The sequence below is a fragment of the Astyanax mexicanus genome, chromosome 4, assembly GCF_023375975.1.
Source record: "Astyanax mexicanus isolate ESR-SI-001 chromosome 4, AstMex3_surface, whole genome shotgun sequence".
NCBI classification, from domain to species: Eukaryota; Metazoa; Chordata; class Actinopteri; order Characiformes; family Acestrorhamphidae; genus Astyanax; species Astyanax mexicanus.
The window spans coordinates 36990341-37012192 of NC_064411.1; the positions used below are offsets into that span (position 1 = coordinate 36990341).

At 36.9% G+C, this 21852-nt stretch overlaps 1 protein-coding gene across 2 annotated transcripts; it reads left to right on the forward strand.

Annotated features, from left to right (window-relative positions):
- The first annotated feature begins 1952 nt into the window (after positions 1 to 1952).
- On the forward strand, positions 1953 to 21852 carry c4h5orf22 (chromosome 4 C5orf22 homolog). 2 transcript variants are annotated; one of them, XM_022679134.2, is made up of 9 exons: positions 1953 to 2148; positions 4301 to 4446; positions 6312 to 6461; positions 9819 to 10230; positions 10458 to 10520; positions 12690 to 12811; positions 12946 to 13012; positions 15028 to 15167; positions 20909 to 21852. In XM_022679134.2, the coding sequence occupies exons 1-9, from the start codon at positions 2080 to 2082 to the stop codon at positions 21054 to 21056; spliced, it is 1317 nt and encodes a 438-aa protein (XP_022534855.2). In that variant the 5' UTR covers positions 1953 to 2079; the 3' UTR covers positions 21057 to 21852. The 2 variants fall into 2 exon arrangements, with proteins under 2 accessions (XP_022534855.2, XP_022534856.2); XM_022679135.2 differs by lacking the exon at positions 1953 to 2148 and having other exon boundaries at positions 4357 to 4446; positions 6286 to 6461.

Here is a 21852-nt window from a genome sequence, read left to right on the forward strand (position 1 = left end):
TGCGAGCGGTGTCCAGAAGAGTGCGGAAATGCTCCTTCAGGACCTCACTGCGCCGGGCGGACGTGTCGTTGGTACCCACATGCAGGATGACGGTGCCGGGGTCCCCGCAATGCCGAAGCACCGAAGGAAGCCGCCGGGCGACGTCCAGGACCCGAGCTCCTGGAAAACACGACACTGCAGCATTACCCTTAGCATTAGACACCTTTAAATGCCTAACAATGGAATCTCCAACAAAGAGGGTACTGCCCTTATCTGCTGGGGGAGGTGAAGGAGGCGACGGCGACGAGCTGAGGACCTCAAACCGGTTTGCGGATGCAAAATCCGGCTGAGAAGGTAGGGGGGAAACCCGATTTCCTCGGCCGCGCTGCCGCTCCCAGGCCCCTCCTGGAGCGGGGGTGAAGTTGACGACCGCCGGTGTCCGCCGCGCCGGCAGCACCGGGGTGGAGACGGCCGCAAAGGCGGCGTCGTGGGACTCCTCCAGCCTCGTTCTCTGCCGGTGGAGCTCCGACTGCCTCTCGAGCAGGCGCTGGATCTGCTGATCCAGACAGACGAGCTCCTCGCTGAGTGTCAGAAGAGCACGATCCTCCGCACACGCCATTACCTCGAAGTAAGCACAAACACACAAAAACAACGGCAAAAATCGAGAAATAACACAAAAATAATGGCTACCTGAGGGATTTTATAAGTTTAGGAAGGTTATAAGACGGTTAAAAGTTAATAAGTAGTAGAAAACGTAAACAAATAGCTAAAACAGAGACTAGCAACAGAGACGAGCTAAACAAACAGCAAGCAGGTACTAACCTCAGAATCGCCACTAACCTCAGAATCAGAAATACACTCACTGACAAAAAATCATACACCCAACACTGTTGCAAAACTCAGCAGTCATGTCTAAGGCAGATGCAACTAATTACAGGTGTGGTCTTTCTACAAGGGGGCATAAACTTACCTATAACAGGCTCACAGAGGTTACTTTTGGGTAGCGAACCTCTTGATGAGAGTCTGTTGACTGTTAGACATGCCCCTATGATGCACATGTAGACATTTTGCCTAGTTGACAAACTATAAGAAGGGTGTATTACTGGACTGAAAGAAGCACAGTGGTCGTTGCAACAAACTGCCTGGCAGATTCTTCATCAGCCAGACACTAAATGCATTATAAACATGTGCAAATACAGATACCAATAGGAGGTCAAAATACATTACTGACCCCTGATTTTATCCTCTGCTGTATTTGATTTTGATTGATTAGCACAGTTTGACTTTGGCCACGACCACTGCTAGATCAATTTCAAAAAGAATACAGAAAGTTTGAGCATTAAACATATAAAGTTAATGACATTCAAATATACAACTATTATCCAACAGGAGACCACTCTGGTCACAAAACACATAAGTTAAGGCATCTAACATGTCAATAGAATAGAACTAGCATTGGAAGTACATAAACATAAATCTAAGCACCATATATTAGCACATACGCTGTGTAAATTTAAAATAAGCACATTAAATCTGGGATTTCTACTAGGACGTATGATGTATGGGTTTAAAGTTGGGGCAGCAGAGAGAGTTTATTGGCTTAAATGAAAGTTTATTGAGTTTATTAGAAAATTATTATAACATTTTAAAAGCAGCACTTGTATGTTTTATTGCTTCAGAGGAATACATTTCAGCTATTTATTATTTTTTTTTAAATTGGGTTTACGGTTTAGTTTCCTTTAATATAAGCATATACGTCAATTTACTCAATTTACATACTTTTTCTTTTTTTAAAAAAAGATTAAGTTAAAAAATTATTATATTAATTAGGTGATTATATGAGGTCGACATGTTGATATACATTGAATTTATCTGTTTTAAATGGTTTATGTGATTTTTTTCCCAGTCTGTTTCTGATTTAGAGCGGACTGTAAAGCGCTGTTCCCGCCCGGAGCTGAATCAGGGCTACACCGTGTCTCACTGAAACTCTTCCCTCTGTTGTTGTTGTTAGCAGCTAGCCTGATTACTAGACTCTCACGACCATGACTTTCTGACAGGCTGCGTTTAAAATACAGCAGCAGTTTTTATATATTTATCAAAATGAAAGCAGCGCCGGTGAAACGGACTTACTCCAAACTGCCCGTGTGGATTGTAGAAGACCACCATGAAGTGAGTCAGTCCTCCTAGCTAAGCTAAGATAAATTAAGCTAAATGAGCTCGTTTGGCTAAAAAAAAAAAAACCAGAGCACAGTGTTTATTAGCTTTAACTAGGTTAGATAACCTAGTTAGTTAGCTTAGTACTCAAACTTTAGAGATACAGCTGCGATTAATAATGACTGATATATTAATAGTATTTATAATATTAGCAGATATTAATAATAGTTCTGTGTCATATTTCTGAGTGTGGGGAGAATTGACCAGAACTGCAAAACTGTCTTAATTCGAGCATTAAACATCCAACCTAAACTAATAAAACCCCCTTAACATGTGATAAAAGCCTTTTAGTTAATATTATATTACAGTGTACGGAATACAATTGCAATCTAATTAATTTAATTGCAATAAACTCTAATTTACAAAGTTTGCTCTACCACAAATGCAGTAAAAGAAATAGGGCAAATTTGGAGCTACAAGATTAATGATAAACCTCCTTTATTTACTGTAGTGATGCCAGATGTGTGCCTACAGTGTAAAAGTAGGGCTGCAACAAATATTTTGATAATCGATTAATCTGTCATTTTTTCAGATATTGATTTCTGTTATCTGATTATTCAATCAGTAATATAATCTACATATTTGAATTTCATAAATCAAAGTATTTATCAAAATTCCAATTAAGCAATCTGATTAAAAAGAGGTGGATTTTAGCTCAGTATGCACATCTCTGCACATCTCTGAGTTCCATCACCTCGCGTTTAATAAAATAGTTTAAATAAAATTTGTTCACTGCCACATGCCGTAATTGCACTTTGGGTGCGCGTTTCCACGGAGATCCACGTAAACACAACAGCGAGTGGAAATGGAGGAGCTACTGAATGCGATGTCATGTGACTGAGAAAGCTAAAATTCTAAAAAAAAACTCACTAGTCCTCCTATTTTTTTTTTCAATTGCAGACCGGATGCAGGAGTTTTATCACTGAGTAGAAGTGTAAAATATTTTTCACAGACGTCTCTCTGAGAAACTATTCCCTCCCGTATAGGGCTTTAGTATTCTTAAATTACTTAAGGCTCTTTCTCATGCAACCAAGGAAAAATTTTAGACCAAAAAACATGGATGATTTTAACTAGTATTTTAGTGCAGCACTTCCCTAGACTTCTTTAGGGGTACTAGGAGGAGAGCAGAGCAGAAATCAAATTTTTACACTACTGATGATGCGAAAAGGCCCTTAGTGTGTGCATGAGTAAAAACAGACCATGTTTACCGAGGTACTTACCCCTAAACCATATTCTTTTCATTAATAGCTGAAATGTGTTCCTTTGATGTAATAAAACATACCAGTCCTGCTTCAGTTTTTTTTTAAATAAACCTTTCTTAACCTTTAAAAAAAAAGCTTGTATTGCAGTTATTTCCACCTCTGCAGTCCCCTTGCAGGTTCAACTGTGCTATAGGCAAGGATGAGATGTCTATGTACTTTGGTACTCAGACACTCACAGTATGCAAATAAGTCAATCAATAATACCACCCCCTTGTAATGTCCAAATCAAATATCTGCATCTTTATCAGAGGCAAATTGCTCAGCCCAATTAGCTCTCTCTAAACCCATGCATCACCCAGTGCCCCACCCAAACAAAAACATTTTTAAGCTTTTTTTTTTTTTTAATACATTTTTCAGATTTGAGCTGAGGGTGGAGTCAGCTAAAATCAGAGGGTTTGGTGACCTTTTATAAGCGATAAGAGAGATAGAGACAAAATATTTTATCTAGTTGATGTACCTTCATATTTTGGCTCAATTGAAAAAAAAGTGTGTCATGAAGTTTAGGTTTTCATGATGTTTGCATCTTATACTGTAATTTTATTGCTTACAAACCAATAACCTAGTTAGTTCCTGATCTGAGTAAACTCTGGGTTTCTCATTATCTGATTACTCAAGTTCATGTAAATGTGATGATCTGATTACTGATAAACTTCAGGGTATTCGGATTGTGTGTGCAATGATTTGACATTTAAAAGAAAACCTCCTCAAAAATAAGATGATATTATATCAAAGACAGATAAATGAGCGAATCAAATTTGGCCTCAGTATGTTGTATCTTCAGGCTATGAAGTAACAATAAAAGCATTACTGGTCTCTGATTGTGCTGTGTATTAACTCTCCCGCAGGTTGTGCCCCACATCTATCGGGCCATCGCCTCTCGCCACCTTCCCCTGAGTGGTGTTAAAATGGTTCATCTGGACTCCCATCCTGACCTGCTGATTTCAGTCAACATGTCAGCTAAGACGGTGTTCGATAAAGAGGCTCTGTTCAGGTAAAGGGTTAGCAGCTTATCTGCTGCATCATTTTCTCTGCCTCTCTCTCTCTCTCTCTTTCTCACTCTCAGACACAAAGACACTTACTCTGTTTCTGTGTTGACAAGAAGTTCATTGCTGTGTCACCAGTTGCATTAGTTGAGTCTGTGTGTCCTCTTTCTCTCTTTCTCACACATTGAATCACAATGTAGCATTGTGTTTATTTGGTGATAAAGCATGGACCACCACAGAGCGTACACCATAGCGTTACAGTGACTTTGACATTTTCTGTTAATTCCTGAAATTTTCTGAAATTCCTCCAGTCTGTTTCCGTTAGGGGTTTACTGATATTATTCACTGTAGTTTCTTTCAATCATTCAATCATTGTAGTTAGACAATTCAATAATTTTCCATGCATTAAAAACTAGAGATTTGCCTATCTTTGCACCTCAAAGAGCCTCAGCTTTTCATGAAAACTGCTTTAGCTAAATTACCCCAGCAGCCTGATGTTTTTTTAGAATGTGTTACACGCCTAAACTACAGAAATAAATAGATATTAACAAGTAAAATTAAGTTGGCCAAATTAATGTGACATATCTTTGCACCATACTGTCTGCCACGACCTAAAAGTCAAATGTATGAAACAGTGGATTTTAGTGTGCATTTTCCATACTGTTGTATGGTTCTTCCCGTTCAATAGTTGTTGGAGAGAGAAAGAGTGCAGTGTGTGTAAGTGTGTGTGTGTGTGTGTGCATGTGTCATACATGGCATCAGGAACTTTTTTATTCTGGACATTCCATCTCACGTCTCCTGAAGTGAGAAAGCTGTCAGAGACTGTCACAGGATTCCGTGTCAGAATGTGCGAAGTGATGTCAGATGTCCATTTCCACATCTTCTTTTTCCTCATTAAAAAGCCCCTATATATACATTTATAATGTGTTATTTTTGCCCATTACTGACTTACATATTTGTCCATTGTTAATTTTACGTCATTATTTATAGTCGCACGTATGAAAAAATTTATTTCTTAATCCTATTGTAATGTTACCTCTGTAATACTGACATCACAGACAGCTTCAATATTCAAAAAGCCATCTAAAGGATAAAGACATAAAGATAAAGATCTCTCTTTTAATCCAGATATAATTAATTTCATTAATAAGGCAGTAATTTAGTAAATGTACATGCCAGTACATCTAGTCTAAACTTTTTTTTTTGTAGCACAACACTGTAAAAATCATTCTTTAAAAAAAAAAAAGAAAAAATGTACTGGCAGTTTCATTTCCTGAAAAATGTCTGTCATTTTACAATTAAATCTGTTTAAAAAAATTAATAAATAAAACTGATATTTTTCTGTAAATTTGCTTTAACACAGATCACATAGATCTGTTTTCTGGCCTAGTGTTAACAATATCGATTTTTTTGTGAATATATGGGAAAATATACATCTCTAAAAACATATGTAGCCATATTTAGGTTCATTTTACCATAGAGGTTCAAATTTGTAGCTCACCAACTATCTACTACCTCAGAGAGCAGTGATAAAGAAGAGGAAATTGCTTCTTCACGAAAAAGGGCTTTTTCCATAAAGCAGGAAGACAAGACTGTTTCCTTTTTTAAAAACTGATAGTCTTTCTATAAATTGCCAACATTTTTACAGTGTTTCTTTTTTTAGTTGTACATTGCAGGGCATCTCAGAACAGCACTGAAATCCCAACTTAATCGCAGTATGACATTTTTTTCTACACTATGTTCTGCTATGCACTTACTGCTCCAGCATGTCTGACAGGATGCTGATGTGAAACGGAGTGATACTTCACTCAACTGACCACTGTTGACCCACTTGACATCCACCCTAGGCTGAAAGGCTGTCTTTATCCTCCAGCGAGCTGAGCATTGAGAACTGGATCATGCCGATGGTCTTTGCTGGACACGTGTCCCACGTCGCCTGGCTGCATCCGTACTGGGCTCAGCAGATCAAAGAAGGCGAGCATTACATGTGTGTCGGTAAAGACAAGTCAACAGGCACCATCAGGTGAGGAGCAGTACAGAATCAATAATGCTAGTCATTATCCTTCCATTTGCTTCTTCTGTTTCCTTACTATTGCTGTCAATAGACTGTATATTTTATACATTATACAACTGGTCATTCCTAACAAAAAAATGTGCACCCCGTGATAGACAACTTAACATGCATATACCCCTTGTGAAAAGGAAATATACTTAGGAGCATTAAAAGTATGTTCAAATTATGTAAAAGAATACTAAAAGTGCATTTTCAATTTAATATACAATGTTTTACAAGGCAATGTTTTAAATTATATGTTATGTTGATTGAAAATATATATAGTGGTATTAAATACTGTATTTCCAGACACAATATGTGCATCAATACAATATACTTCAATTAGTACATTTACAATATACTTTAAGTGTATTAAAAAAGGCGTATAAGAAACACATACTTAAATCTACTTCACAGAAGTTCACAGAAGTTAAAAAGCACTCAAAAGCATAATTTGATAATTTTATGTTGTGTTTAAATATAGCTTAATTACAACTGAAATATGTACTAAATAAGCTGGCATAAGTTGTTCCAAAATAGTATATTTCGTATGTATTTTTGATGGGATATTTTCTTTTGCAAGATACATTAGGTTTCTGAATCAGTTTCTCTGATTTTGCTGTTTATAGGTAAATATTTGAGTAAAATAAACATTGTGCTTTTATTCTGTAAAACTACAGACAACATTTCTCCCAAATTCCAAATAAAAATATTGTCATTTAGAGCATTTATTTGCAGAAAATGAGAAATGGCTAAGATATAACAAGATAGAACAATAAAGATGCAGAGCTTTCAGCATTTTTAAGAGTTTTAAGAGTTCAGAAATCAATATTTGGTGGAATAACCCTGGTGTTTAATTACAGTTTTCATGCATCTTGGCATGTTCTCCTCCACCAGTCTTACACACTGCTTTTGGATAACTTTATGCCACTCTTGGTGCAAACATTCAAGCAGTTCAGCTTGGTTTGATGGCTTGTGATCATCCATCTTCCTCTTGATTATATTCCAGAGAGTTTAAATTAGTTAAAATCAAGGAAAAGATCTCATTAAGTGGTCCCTTATCTTTTTCCAGCGCTGTATATAAATGATTACAGGTGTGGTCTGATTAGACACTGGGTCTTGCCACAAGAGCATGTAGAAAAGTTTGTGTGTAGTTTTCCTCTTGGTGAGAGATCATTGACGGCTAGACATGCCTCTATAATGAACTCAAATACATTTTGACCTGTTGAAAATCTGTTAATTGTTTACATAATTAAACTGAGAGAAGCAGGAAGGTTGTTTCACTTCATTTTCAGCGATCTAAGCTTCCTGTCAGTCAGCAACCAAGTTCAGCATCTCTTATTACATTTGGTATCATTTTACAAGCTTGGTATCACATACTATAAGCTGTACAGGGCTAGGATAGTAATATTAACTGAGGTAACTTAGCCTCAGCATTTGCTTGTCTACCTAGACTAAGACTAGCTGCATTTTTCAGTGTAAATTTTAAGTCTGCTGTGGCCTTCTGTGCTCCTTATATGGATTAATTTAACGTAGCACTGTCAGAATGCTGTGTGCCGCATTGATAATCTAAACACTGCCTGGAGTCGGTGCATGATGCGACAAGCAGGCGCCAGTGTGTGACTGGCTTTGAGATGCATTGTGAATGTGAATATTAGATTAATGCTAAATTAATCTACCCTTTTCTTTCTTAGTTACAATGCACGTGGCCGAACAGTGATAAAAGCATAGCACATAAGCAAACAGTAAATAGTTATTCTGTATTAGTGCATTATCAGGTTTTAGTGGGCGTTGTTTACTGAGAGCAGCCTCTGTTATTCAGTCCGACAGCGGCTGGAAGGAAGGAAGGACCTGCAGTATCTCTCCTTTACATAACGCAGGTTTAGCAGCCTGTCGGTGAAAAGAGCTGCCCAGTGCTGTCAGAAAGTTCTCCAGCATGTACAGTATGTTAGCTTAGCCCTCATTTTCCTATCTTTCTCCACCTTCACCAGGTCAAAATGACACCGCAGGACAGAGCTGGACTTCTTAATATGCTTGTTCAGTCTCTTGCTGTCAGAAGTGGAAATGCTGCAGCCCCAGCAGCTCAAAAGACGTAGCCTCTTCTGACCTTTCCTGTAGAGTCCTGCCTTTGTTTTCGGTCCAGTATAGTTTATTTATTTATTGTTCAAGTGAACATCTAGGTACTTGTAGGAGGACCTTACTGTGTTAATGTTCATTTTTTTTATTATGTGATGTAACAAACAGAACTAAACTCTGGTAATGTATTTGGATTATTATTATTTTTTGTAATAAAATGCAGAAACTACTTGGGTCTACTACTTCTACTCAGTGATAAAACTCTTGCATCTCGACTGCAATTGGACAAACAGGATGACCAGTGAGTTTTTTTGGCTTTCTCAATTAAGTGACATCAAGTTCAGTAGCTCCTCCATTTCCACTCGCTGTTGTGTTTACGAGGCACTCCCTACGAGAGGAGAAGTAAACGATGGAAAGAGGTAACAGAAGTTTTTTAATTACTATTTACCTGGCAAAGGACATGGTTCCTTTTAAAACAGTGGAAAACAAGCCAGAAATACTTTATTTTTTTCTAAAAAAAAAATAAAAAATAATAATAATATTTTGTTTTGGTCTTCAATCCTGTCTAAACACTGAATGCTAATAGTAATACTTAAATTACAGGATTTTTTTTACAGATTTTTTTTTTATTTAACTGCTTTTAATTAATTGTTACTGTCTTGGTCTTGCCTTGTTATTTTTGTGATATGCTAATTTAGCTGTTTAAACAGCAAGATTGCACGTTACCTGAATGGTATTTTTGTGTACCATTTTAAACCAGTGTTAATGGATTAAAATCTGTTCAAAACGTGGCTTGGCCAAAATGGTTTGGTTTTTAGTGCTGTATTAAGAATGGTTAGATTGTTTGATTGTACTCAATCAACATGAAAAGAATCGTGATAAAATCGTTATTGTGATTATGAGAAAAAAAATATTGTGATAGGATAATTTTGCCATATTGCCCACCCCTAGTGTATTGTGATATTTCTTTTATTGTATTGACAGTAAACTTTTTAAGCATATTGTAGATATCCTCAGTGCCTAAAGAAAACTGTTAAAGCTGTACATTTCATTGCAGATAGTATTATTTTTTCAGTTTAATTGGATGAAGGTCAAGACAATTTGAATAAAAATCAGACTGGGGTCATGTGTATGATCTATGGTGAAAGTTTTTTTTTTTTAATATGTATTATATATATTTTTTAACCATGTCACCCAGGCTAGTTATAATTATTTTATTATTATTTCCCTCTCTATTATGTTCTCTTTTAGGGTCACAAGCACTGACGATTACTTTCTGAGCGACGCCCTCTACGTTCCCACTGACCAGCTGGAGGACTCCAAGCCCCTGCACTTAAGAGTCGTCAACGTGGATCCAGTGGGCACTTCTCACTCTAGTCACACGAGTCAGAAAGAAGACCACACTGCCGTGAAGAAACCTAAAATTAATGCCAACAATGAGGCCGATACCCAGCCCTCCACATGCACACTTCAGCCACCAGATGGCAGCAGCACTTCAGGAAACAGCCACAGCCCAGATACCCAGACACAGCCTGCGGAGGGCTCTGCTGCCCATGTTGTCAGCAGCTTGCTCGGTTTAATTGAGCAGAATGATGCCTACATCCTTGACATTGACCTGGATTTCTTCTCCTGTAAGAATCCCTTCAAGGATCTTTACACCCAGGTAATTAATCGGCCCCTCGCTTTCTGGAAATGAAATTACGTATTCCAGGAAAATCTGTTTTCTCTAAATTACTATGGAAAAATATATATCATAACCAATAGCAACCTGTTGAATCGATGTCCTGTTTATGTCTCACTAGCAAAACAGTCTTATTATATAGATGTACTCTTCAATATAGTGATTAACTGACTGATAACATGCACTATTTTTGTCTGTCCTCTCTACAGGAAGAGTACTCAATCCTGCAGGAATTGTACAGTTTCAAGAGGCCAAAAGAGGATGCGGACGAGGTAATGGAGGCTTTTAATCAAATAGACGTTAACAGCCTGGGAGTGATCATGAATGCGTTGCTGTTGAGAGCAGCCAGGAGTGGCAGGATCAGGCATTTTTTTCTGTCTACATATTGTGTGTAGCTGGGTAGTATAGAAAAATATATATGTTTTAGATTATATATTAAAGCAACAGTCCCTAAAATTTGGCATCCCTGCCAAAAAAAAAGTGCTACCCCATGGGCAACGAAAAAAACTTTGTCTCCGAAATTTTTTGGAAAAAACAGATGTCTGCCAAATTTGGCACCCCTGCCAAAAAAGTGGTACCCCATGGGCGCCGAAAAAACTTCCGTCTTCGAAAAAATTTGAAAAGACATGTGTCGTGCCAAATTTGGCACCCCTGCCAAAAAAGTGGAACCCCATGGGCGCCAAAAAAACTTCATCTTCGGAAAAATTTTGAAAAGACAGGTGTCGTGCCAAATTTGACACCCCTGCCAAAAAGTGCTCCCGTGGGCTACGAAAAAACTTTGTCTCTGAAAGAAAAAAAAAAATGGTGTCGTGGCAAATTGCCAACACAAAGTGGTGCCCCATGGGCGCCGAAAAAAGTTGTCTCAGAATATTTTTTTTTTAAAAAACAGGATTTTTTTTTGTTGTTGAAAAAACAGGATTTTTTTTTTTAAACAGGTGTCGTGCCAAATTTGGCACCCCTGCCAAAAAGTGCTACCCCATGGGCGCCGAAAAAATTTGTCTTCAAATTTTATTTTTTTTTTTGGTTAAAAAAGAGGATTTTTTTTTGTTGTTGTTAAAAAAACAGGATCTTTTTTTTTTTTTGCAGCTGTCATGCCAAATTTGGCACCCCTGCCAAAAAGTGCTACCCCATGCGCGACGAAAAAAAATTGTCTCCGATTTTTTTTTTTTTTTTTTTTTTTTTTTTTTTTTTTTTTTTTTTTTTTGTAAAACAGGTGTTGTGCCAAATTTGGCACCCCTGCCAAAAAGTCCTACCTCATGGGCGCCGAAAAAACTTTGTCTCAAAAAGTACTATTCCTGAGTGGGAGGGGACAAAATATTCTAAATAATGGTATCAGTGCCCTGTCGTGATCATCCCAGCAACATCTAGTATAATCATTCTAAAAACCTAGGGTTAGAGTGGTCTGGTAGGTTTGTTGACTATTGTTGAATTATTTTTATACTTTACAGTATTTCATAAATTAACTCAACATAAATTATACTCAAAAATGCAGAATTTCACACAGAAATGTATTTACACATTTACCTGCATTAAACTGCATCACACATTCTCACCAGAGAGGTCATCAAAACCCCAAATTCCTAAAACTTACTTATTGTCGCTTTAAATACAGCACAAATATTTTACTGAAATACCTCAACATTAATGAAAATTAGCAGTCAAAAAATAAGAGTATAATACGTCTACTCTACCTCTTCTCAACACAACTGATGCTCTCAATCACATTAAGAGGGCAAGAAATTCAAGTAATCGACTGTTGATATGTTCAGCACAGCAGTTAACTGAAAGCTGAACATTGCAGGTGACTCTACCTCATAAAGCTGACTGAGAAAATCCAGCTAAGATGTGCAAAGCTGTCTTTATCTAAACAAGAGGTGCTCCTTTGAAGAATCTAAAGTATAAAACATATTCTGGGTTGTTTAACAGTTTATAGTTTAATAAATAATTCCATGTTTCTTATCATAGTTTGGATGACTTTAGTATTAATCTGCAATGCAGAACGTATTTAAATAATGAAAAACCTGTCCTTACATATATATATGGGTCTAGTTATGCAGTGTTAGAGAGCGAGGGGTTCTAGGGAGGGGTCTTGTGTAGCTCCGCCATAGTTCTACAGTTCCTGTTACAATCAGAGTTCATCATGATTCTGAAGCTGCTATTTTAAGGTGGAATTGCTGCCGGCAAAAGTTACATGCGCAGCTGTTGATACAATAATTGAAATGTGATTAGCTGTGACAAACGAGGTTATCACCCAGCTCTAACCTGCACAGTTTGGTTTCCATGTCTACAGTGACGCAGTTCGTGCAAACATATGAGTGGTTCATTGTTTGTTTATTTATTATAGATTTACTTTTTTATTTATTTTTGTTTACCTGTGATTCATCAGCTTGTTGTTGCTCTCCGGTTCTGATAAATGGTCGTGTTTGTAACTGTGTTATCAGGGTGAGCTGTCAGACTGTGTGGAGAGACGCACTCGGCAGCTGGAGGATCTCGAAGCCGCCTTCGCTGACCTGCTGGAGGACGACAGCCAGAACACCATAGACCGCTGGGCTGCAAATCCTGGGTACATGCTCCTGTGTGCGCTGTCTGATTGCATTCTGCTCTCCAACAGGACTGTGTATCCACAGGCTTCTTCACACACAGGCAGTTTTGGAAATGAATTGGCAGTAACGTCAACATGCCAATTTGCTTTTGCAGGATGAAATCTCTGGCCAAGCTGGTGCGTAGCCTGAAGGAGCGAACAGAGGCACCAGACTATGAAATGGTAGATAAATATTTCTATTTTTTTAAACTCTAATTTGGACTGAATTCACACCATATTAGATCATTAATTATATGGAGTTGCACATGATTACTCACATAGTTACAAAATTAATAATGTTTACATTCAATTTCACACTCCCAACCATATCAAAAAACTGTTTTTTTTTGTTTGTTTGTTTCAATGAGCTGAATAAAATGTGAAGCACAATCGCAAAGGCATTACATTTGAACCCTTTCAGATTTAGCATATCAGATTTACTGATAGGTACAAATTGCAAAACATTAAGCTAACCCAGATTTGGGTCATTTCTGAAGTGTTTTTTTTTTATAATCACTTTGCATTAAGTGCACTAATTGTATCACTTATGTTTGATAATTAATAACTGGAGCATGCTGCAAAGTTTTTCTCGATTGGGGCCATACAGGTCAGTTTATGTGCTTAAAATATATAGTCATCAGTTAAGCACATAAAATCCACATTAGTGTTAGCAGGGTCAGGGCAAAACTACAGTTTTAAAAATCTACAGTCTGCTTAAGTGTTTACTAGAGCACATTTGAGTCACTATATCTCAGGCTGCGTTCACATTTCCAGGCTGAAGTGATTCAAATCTGTTTTTTTGCTCAATGTGGCTCAGATCAGATTTTTTCATGGCTGTATGAACGTGCTAAATCCGTTTTTTTTTTTTTTTTTTTTTCTTTTTTTTTTCCAGATTTTAGTTACTTTTATATGTCGTCCTAAATTGGATACGTATCTGATCTGTGGACATGCGACAGGAATTCATGCATATTTTTGCTTTTCTCATGCACTACGTGCTTCTCTCTCATACCCACACATCTTTTGGTGCAGCTCTAGCTGCAAAAACAGCAAAAGCAAACAGCCGGGTCTTTTTTCACCTCCTCGACCTGAACATGTACTTCAGACCAGCTGTTTGCTGTTTCTCCACTCCAGCAAAAGATGCTCCACAAATGAGCTGATAACTCATCCATTTCCCTTTATAAAGCTTTGAGTCTTCTCTCAAATATGACGTTTTTTGTTGTTGGTGAAGAAGGTGACGTTTATACACGTATTAATGTGCGCATGTGAGACGTTTCAGGAACATATTCGGTCACATTACACACAGATACAGATCATTTACATTTGTTAATGTAAACAGCCAAATCTGTAAAAAAAGAGTAAAAAAACGTATTTGAGCAATGTGGCTTGTAATGTGAACGTAATGTGACTCTAATAAAATGTGTTACACTAATAAAATCCACAATAGGTAGGCATGTCTTTTAATAGTATGCGTTTTTATTTCGTATCATTAAATCTTAGAAAGTTTAGAGGCCTATTTTTCTACAAAAACTAAATATTTGATGCTACTTATTGATACAAAATAATTAAAACAATACAATATATTGCAATATTGGTATATTGTTCCAACCCTAGTCTTATAACACTGTGTGACTAGTAACAAACTTGATGGCATCCAAACAGATGGCATCCAATCTGAATATGGCTTATAAATATGGCTGTAGTCTTATGTATTTTGTAGGGGTGGGAGTGACGGGGCATCTCACGATACAATATTTCACAATTAATGGCACACAATAACAAAGATTTCACAATACTGTTTATGTTTTTCTGCGATTCTGCGATACTCAGTATATCACAAGCCAATTCTCTATGATAACTTCACGTCATCTGCGTTACTAAAGAGGATAAATACTCCTCAGTAAGCAAATACCAGAAATTATTTATGGTGGGGGCTCAATGGTTAGAGCACTGGGGTATTGATGATAGGGTTGTGGGTTTAAACCTATTGAGAAATGTCTTTAACCCTCACTGTTCCCCAGGCACATTTGTTCACTCTATTGCTGTGTGTGTGTGTGTGTGTGTGTGTGTTCACTGTATGGATGGGTTAAAGTCACATTCCATCAATGTCCAGCACAAACAGTGAACACGGATGTCTTTGTCTTTGAAAGGACATTGGGCAGTGTCACTCCCGTCTGCCTAATCGTATTTCTTTACTGCAGGTGCACCAGGCCGGCCTGACCTGTGATTACTCTGAGCTTCCACACCACATTAGCAGTGAGGACGAGATCCAGCGGCTCCTGCAGGCTGTGCAGCTTGCGGTGAAGACTCTTCCCAAACCTACTATAGTTACCATATCAAGGTAAGAATCCAATACATACAATCAAGTGCTGAGATTGGGTGGAAATTTGAGAGGTTTTATTGATTTATGTATGTGTAAATAGTTAGCATTCTTTAGAGAGAAATCACAGCTTCACATTTTAAAATCATATTCGTGTTGACAATGGTCTCCATGCTGGGGACAGGGTTATACTTCTACAGAGCCTTTAAGTCTTGAATTGACCACAAATGAACAAAAACCATACTCTATAAAACAGATCATTAAAATTGTAATAACTTTCAAATTGGGGGAAAAGGACAGCACTTCATTCCCAGAATACCTTGCTTTATCCAAGTCTTTAAAATGGCAAAATATTAAGGTAGTTTAAAGAACTGTTGTCCATTAGATGCAACCACAATACCCTGTAAAGTACTTTAATAAATGACAATTGCATTTTCCAGAACACGGTTTCATTTGATTACATTGAAATTAAGACATTGTTAATTATTCAGCATTAAATGTTAGTGTTTGTACATCCATTTGAAACAGAAATGTATGCTAAATAAATGAATTTCTCTGAATTGCTATCAGTTCAAATTCAGTTCAATATCCTTAAAGCTTATAGAGCTTTGCAATAGAGTGTTTGAGAAATATCTCTTTGAATATTTAAATATTAAGTATTTTATGTCCATTTATAGTGTTAATGGATCTATTTAAAGTATTTAGTTTTGTAAAGGAAGCCGTGTTCAAGTTGTTGGTGGATCTCTCTTCAAAGACTACTGTTCATATTCTTCAGCTATTTTTCTGCTAATAAAGTCTGATTTCTTCATATATTGTGTAATTTTGTCTACAGCTGCAGCTATCGTTTTTTTAGTAATCGAGTACTCTACTGAAAAATCGATTCGATTAATCGAGTCATTGGATAAAACATATTTTTTTGCTTAAAGAGTAATTTAAATTACACAAGAGAAAACAAGACATTTCACTTAATAATGAATGACCAATTGATTTCCTTTTTTAGATAAGTTAATTTTTTTAATTTACAAAATACATTTCCAAACTGCAAACACAAATAGAAATAATAAGGAATAATAATAATTTAATAATTAGTACTTTAATAAATTAAGTTAAATTATTTTTTATCAAGGATTTCTTATAAGTATCAAAACTATAGGGAATTAATCAATAAAAAAAGGCATAAACATTTGCATTATATTATTACTTACATAAAGCCTGCATTAAGTCCACAATTGTCTGTTTTTATAAACTAACCACAAATTAGACAGTATTTCTTATAATCATCCGTTTTGTTATTATGTATATTAATGTTAATTTCATTGATTTGTTATGTTATATTAACCTTCTCTCGTGTCCTCGGCTGAGACGGTGCAGCATTAAAACTATTAATATTATATATAATCCAGTATAATAACAGTACAGACCTATATAAAAGCTCATTAATAATATTTAATAATAAGAAGAAAAATACTGTGATATACCTAGAAACTGGCAGAATCTTGAAAAATACCATGATGTGCATTTTTGGCCATACTGCCCAGCACTGTTAAAAAGTAAAAAAAAAAAAAAAAAAAAATTACAAAAATCTCCCTACAGATACTGTTTCTTGAATATTTAATTGCAATTAGCAAAAGATTTATGTTGATTATAAAATCCACAATCATAGAATTAATCATAGAGGTATTTGGCAGATCTGGAAAATATGAGCATAAGACAATCCTACCTTGGTAACATTCCTTGACTGTCATTGAAGTGTTGAGCGAGCTAATAGTGACCAGAACAAACATTAAAAATTGGGGCTAAGTTCTTATTGTGCCAAGTATTATTTCTTCATGTGCGGGAGCACATTTTCTCCTGCTAGTTGTTTCTTTCCACATGCAAAGTATTTTTCTCCACTGTCAATTGATCTGACACCATATAGATTCTATCCAAAAAACATACAGCAATACAATCAGCTGGGTTTCAGTCTGCGCTGCTGTGGGCAGCTCGAAAGGTCAAACTAGAAAAATGTGTTAATGCTGTTCAGAGGAATTTTCCATGTCTGGCCAGAAAGTCTCTTTAGAAAAAAGTCATAACATCTTATTAAACCACATATTCACACTTTCACAGTGTTCTCTCAGCTTTGACTATACCAGGGGTTTGGACACAGTGCGACAGCTTTCGAACAAGTTAGCATGCATGCTGTAGATTTAGCCTGTGATTGAATTAACAGATAAAAAACACAATCTTTCACCTTGAGAAACCCGGGACAAAGCGCATTCGATCCCAAAATCCCAGAATCCCACTGTCTGAAGGAAAAATCAACAGGCAAATTGTGTCCAAAGAGCCGGGAATCTTCACGGATTATTGCTCTTCCCATTCCTAAAGCCTCTTCGGTGTCCTGGGTCCCTCCCAGTACTGTGAGTGACCAGCACAGAACTAATCTCCTGTGAATACTTACTCTAAAGCTCAAAGCCACAGGTGGAGATGATTGGCAGACTGGGTCAATAGTTATTAGCATATTTGATCCAGCACCTCTCTTTAAACTCCCTACGCAGTGTCTGTTACTAATTTTGCTTGCTCACACACTCCACACTCCTCTAGAGGTTAGCATTGCATCCTCATGGCTGCTGCTGATTACATTGACCACTCCGTGACCCATGGATAGGTCAGAGTAGTGGGTTTTCTATACACAAAGTTTTTGTGCATAAAATAACAAAAGAACAAAACATTTTGAGGTGAAAATGTTAAAATATTGCTAAATTAAATTATTTTTTTTCTGTATAAACGATTCTGAATCAAGCTGCACTACCCTATACTCCCTATATTACTCTATTGTCCCTGTACCATCGTATAACATCCATATACTACCCATTACTATCTATACTCTACATTTTCTAAACTCTCCTATACTTTCCTTGACTACCAAATACTTCATATACTTCCCTATACTCTCTACAGTTCCCTATACTGCCCTATACATCCCTATAATCTTTATAATTCCCTACACTACTCTATATTACATATACTGCCACCGCTTCCCTATGCTACACTATAATATAATTTACTCCTTATACTCCCCTATGTAGACTAACCTAAACCTATGTAGACTAACCTATACTCCCTGTACTTCCCTATAATACTCTATATTATAGGGAGTATAAAGAAATGTAGATTAATATAGGGAGCATTGGGTAGTATATGGGAGTATAAAGGAGTATAGGGAGTAAATGGCATTATATGGAGACATAGTGAGTACTGGGAGTATAGGGAGTAAAGGATATTATTGGGGAGTATAGGGAAGTGTAGGGGAGTATAGGGAGTAAAGGATAGTATAGGGTAGTATAGGGAAGTGTAGGGGAGTATAGGGAGTAAAGGGTAGTATAGGGTAGTATAGGGAAGTGTAGGGGAGTATAGGGAGTAAAGGGTAGTATAGGGAAGTGTAGGGGAGTATAGGGAGTAAAGGGTATTATAGGGTAGTATAGGGAAGTGTAGGGGAGTATAGGGGAGAATATGGAGTAAAGGGTATTATAGGGTAGTATAGGGAAGTTTAGGGGAGTATAGGGAGTATAGGGAGTAAAAGATAATATAGGGTTGTATAGGGAAGAGTAGGTTAGTATAGGGAGTATAGGTGAGTATAGGGAGTAAAGGGTATTATAGGGTAGTATAGGGAAGTGTAATGTTATTATAGGGAGTAACGGGTATTATAAGGTAGTGTAGGTTAGTATAGGGAGTATAGGTGAGTATGGGGAGTAAAGGGTATTATAGGGTAGTATAGGGAAGTGAAATGTTATTATAGGGAGTAGAGGGTATTATAAGGTAGTGTAGGTTAGTATAGGGAGTATAGGGAGAAAAGGGTATTATAGGGTAGTATAGGGAAGTGTAGTAAGTATAGGGAGAAAAGGGTATTATAAGGTATTATAGGGAAGTGTAATTAGTATAGGGGGTATATGGTAGTATATACAGTAAAGGTTATTATATGATAGTATAGGGAAGTGTAGGTTAGCATAGGGGAGTATAGGGAGTAAAGGGTATTATAGGGAAGTGTAGGGGAGTATAGGGAGTATAGGGAAGTATAGGGAGTAAAGGATAATATAGGGAAGAGTAGGTTAGTATAGGGAGTATTGGTGAGTATAGGGAGTAAAGGGTATAATAGGGTAGTATAGGGAAGTGAAATGTTATTATAGGGAGTAAAGGGTATTATAAGGTAGTGTAAGTTAGTATAGGGAGTATAGGGAGAAAAGGGTATTATAGGGTAGTATAGGGAAAAAAGGGTATTATAGGGAAGTGTAGTTAGTATAGGGAGTATAGGGTAGTATATAGAGTAAAGGTTATTGTAGGATAGTATAGGGAAGTGTAGGTTAGCATAGGGGAGTATAGGGAGTAAAGGGTATTATATGGTAGTATAGGGAAGTGTAAGTTAATGTAGGGAGTAAATTGTAGTATAGAGAAGTGTAGGGTAGTTTAGGGAGTAAAGGGTATTATAGGGTGGTATAGGGAGATGTAGGTTAGTATAGGGAGTACAATGAGTAAAAGGTAGTATAGGGAGTAAATGGTATTATAGGGTAGTATAGGGAAGTGTAGGTTAGTATAGGCAGTATAGGGTAGTATAGGGAGTAAAGGGTAGTATAGGGAAGTGTAGATTAGTATAGGGAGTATAGGGATGCATATGGAAGTACAGGGAGTATAGGGATGTGTAAGTTAGTTTATGGAGTATTGGGTAGTAGGGGTGGGTGATATGGCTCTAAAATAATATCACGATATTTCAGGGTATTTTTGCGATAACGATATACTTGGTGATAAAGGAAAACAGAAAAATAATTCATTCATTTCAGGAATATAGTATAAGAGTATAACAACATAATCATAATGTGGCAAAATAAATAATATATCATAAAAATAATATATTGCAGCAAAAAATATTGCAGAATATTTGGTGCATGCATATAAACTGCAAACTAAAACAATTATACAATAAATACACCTAAAGCTTCACAGTAAATAATAGACTACTTTTAAGACAGAACATCCCTATTATCATGATATGGATTTTTAATATCATGATATTTCTGTGTCACGATATATTGTATATGATATTACATTGCCCACCCCTATTGGGTAGTATAGTGCTTGGTATTATAGGTACCATAGGGAAATGCAGGTCAGTATAGGGAATATTTGGTAGTATACTCCTTTTTACTTCCATATGCTACCCAATGCTCCCTGTATTAAACTACATTTCTTAATACTCCCTATAAAACATGCACTTCCCTTTACTACCTTATAATATACCTAACTTCCTGTTCACCCCTTTACTATCCTAAACTAGACACACATGGTTGGATCTGGACTTATATATATATTTTTATTTTTTGCTAAAACACCTGGATCTAAACTCAAAGCTGCAATTGGAACGTCACTCTGAGCTTGGTGGGACACCTGTGGTGCAGCATGTATTTTTAGGTCTATATCAGAGTATCACTTTTCAGAGATCTCAGCGTTGTGCCTCACCCTAGCTTGGAGTACCGCAGTCCCATTTTAGGTTAATGGTGTGCGTGTGTGTAGCTGAGCTGCCTCTTGCAGTGAAAGAGTGTTTCTTTTCTTCTTTTCTTCTCTCTTTTTTTTTGTGAGGTTCCTCCTGAAAGCAGAAGCTGAGAAAATGAATGGCGGTCCTATTTATCACTAGGCTCAGATACCATTAGTGCTCCTTGTGAAAAAAAAAACTCCTTACAAAAGGTTATATGTTCTCTCAGTGTCTCTCTTTCTCTCTGTTTCTTCTCTCATAGATCCAGTTTGGATGAATACTGTCCTGCTGAACAGGTGGACTCCATTCAGAGCAGCATGCTGGAGATTCTCGAAACCTTGTTCGGCTCTTTAGACGTTCATAAGGATTACGAATCCTCTACTGAAGAAAGTACATCAAAAAGCTCATGAACATGAGTGCATATTTTTAGGCAAATTTAGTAAGAGTAGATCTTTGAGTTGAAAGAGGCGGGTGAGTCGAGTGTGCAGTGGGGTGGAGTTATTTATGCGAGTGGTTTCAAGATAAATGGAGCTGCTGGAATTCATATGTCTGCTGCTGAATATGTTATCAGGGGAATGTGGGAACTAGTGAATCATGCATCATTGGGCATTAATGATTAAAAACAAAAACTAACACCAATGAACCAAGTCAGAATAAATCAGTGTGTTCCCACATATACGTCAGTATTTCTCACACTTCATTGTGAAAGTGAGCACTGTTTGAGAATTGTCATTTTTTGTGTACATTCTATGAATTTGTAGAATTGTATGTCATTATTTAAAACTAGATCAAAGTTTTTGCATCATTTTTTTCTTTTTTAAACACCTGGATTTAAACTCTAAACTGCGGGTTGGAGCATGAGCCAGTTTGAGCATGGTGGAACACCTGTGGTGCTGCATGTATTTTTAGGTCTATACCTGAGCATCACATTTCACCGTTCTCAGCAGCTTGCCTCAATCTAGCTGTCAGTGCCAAAGTTCCATTTTAGGTTAATGATATGCGTAAATCATGCTGATAGGGCATTAATGATTTAAAAACACAAACAACCCAACCTAGAATATATTGGTTTATGCCCATGTATGCATCATGTATGCATGAACATTTCTCACGCTTTGTTGTGAAAGAGAGCACTGACTGAAAAGTGTCATTTTGTGTACGTTCTCTGTGAATTTGTAGAATTACAATAAATTATTTCTTTTCTTGTAA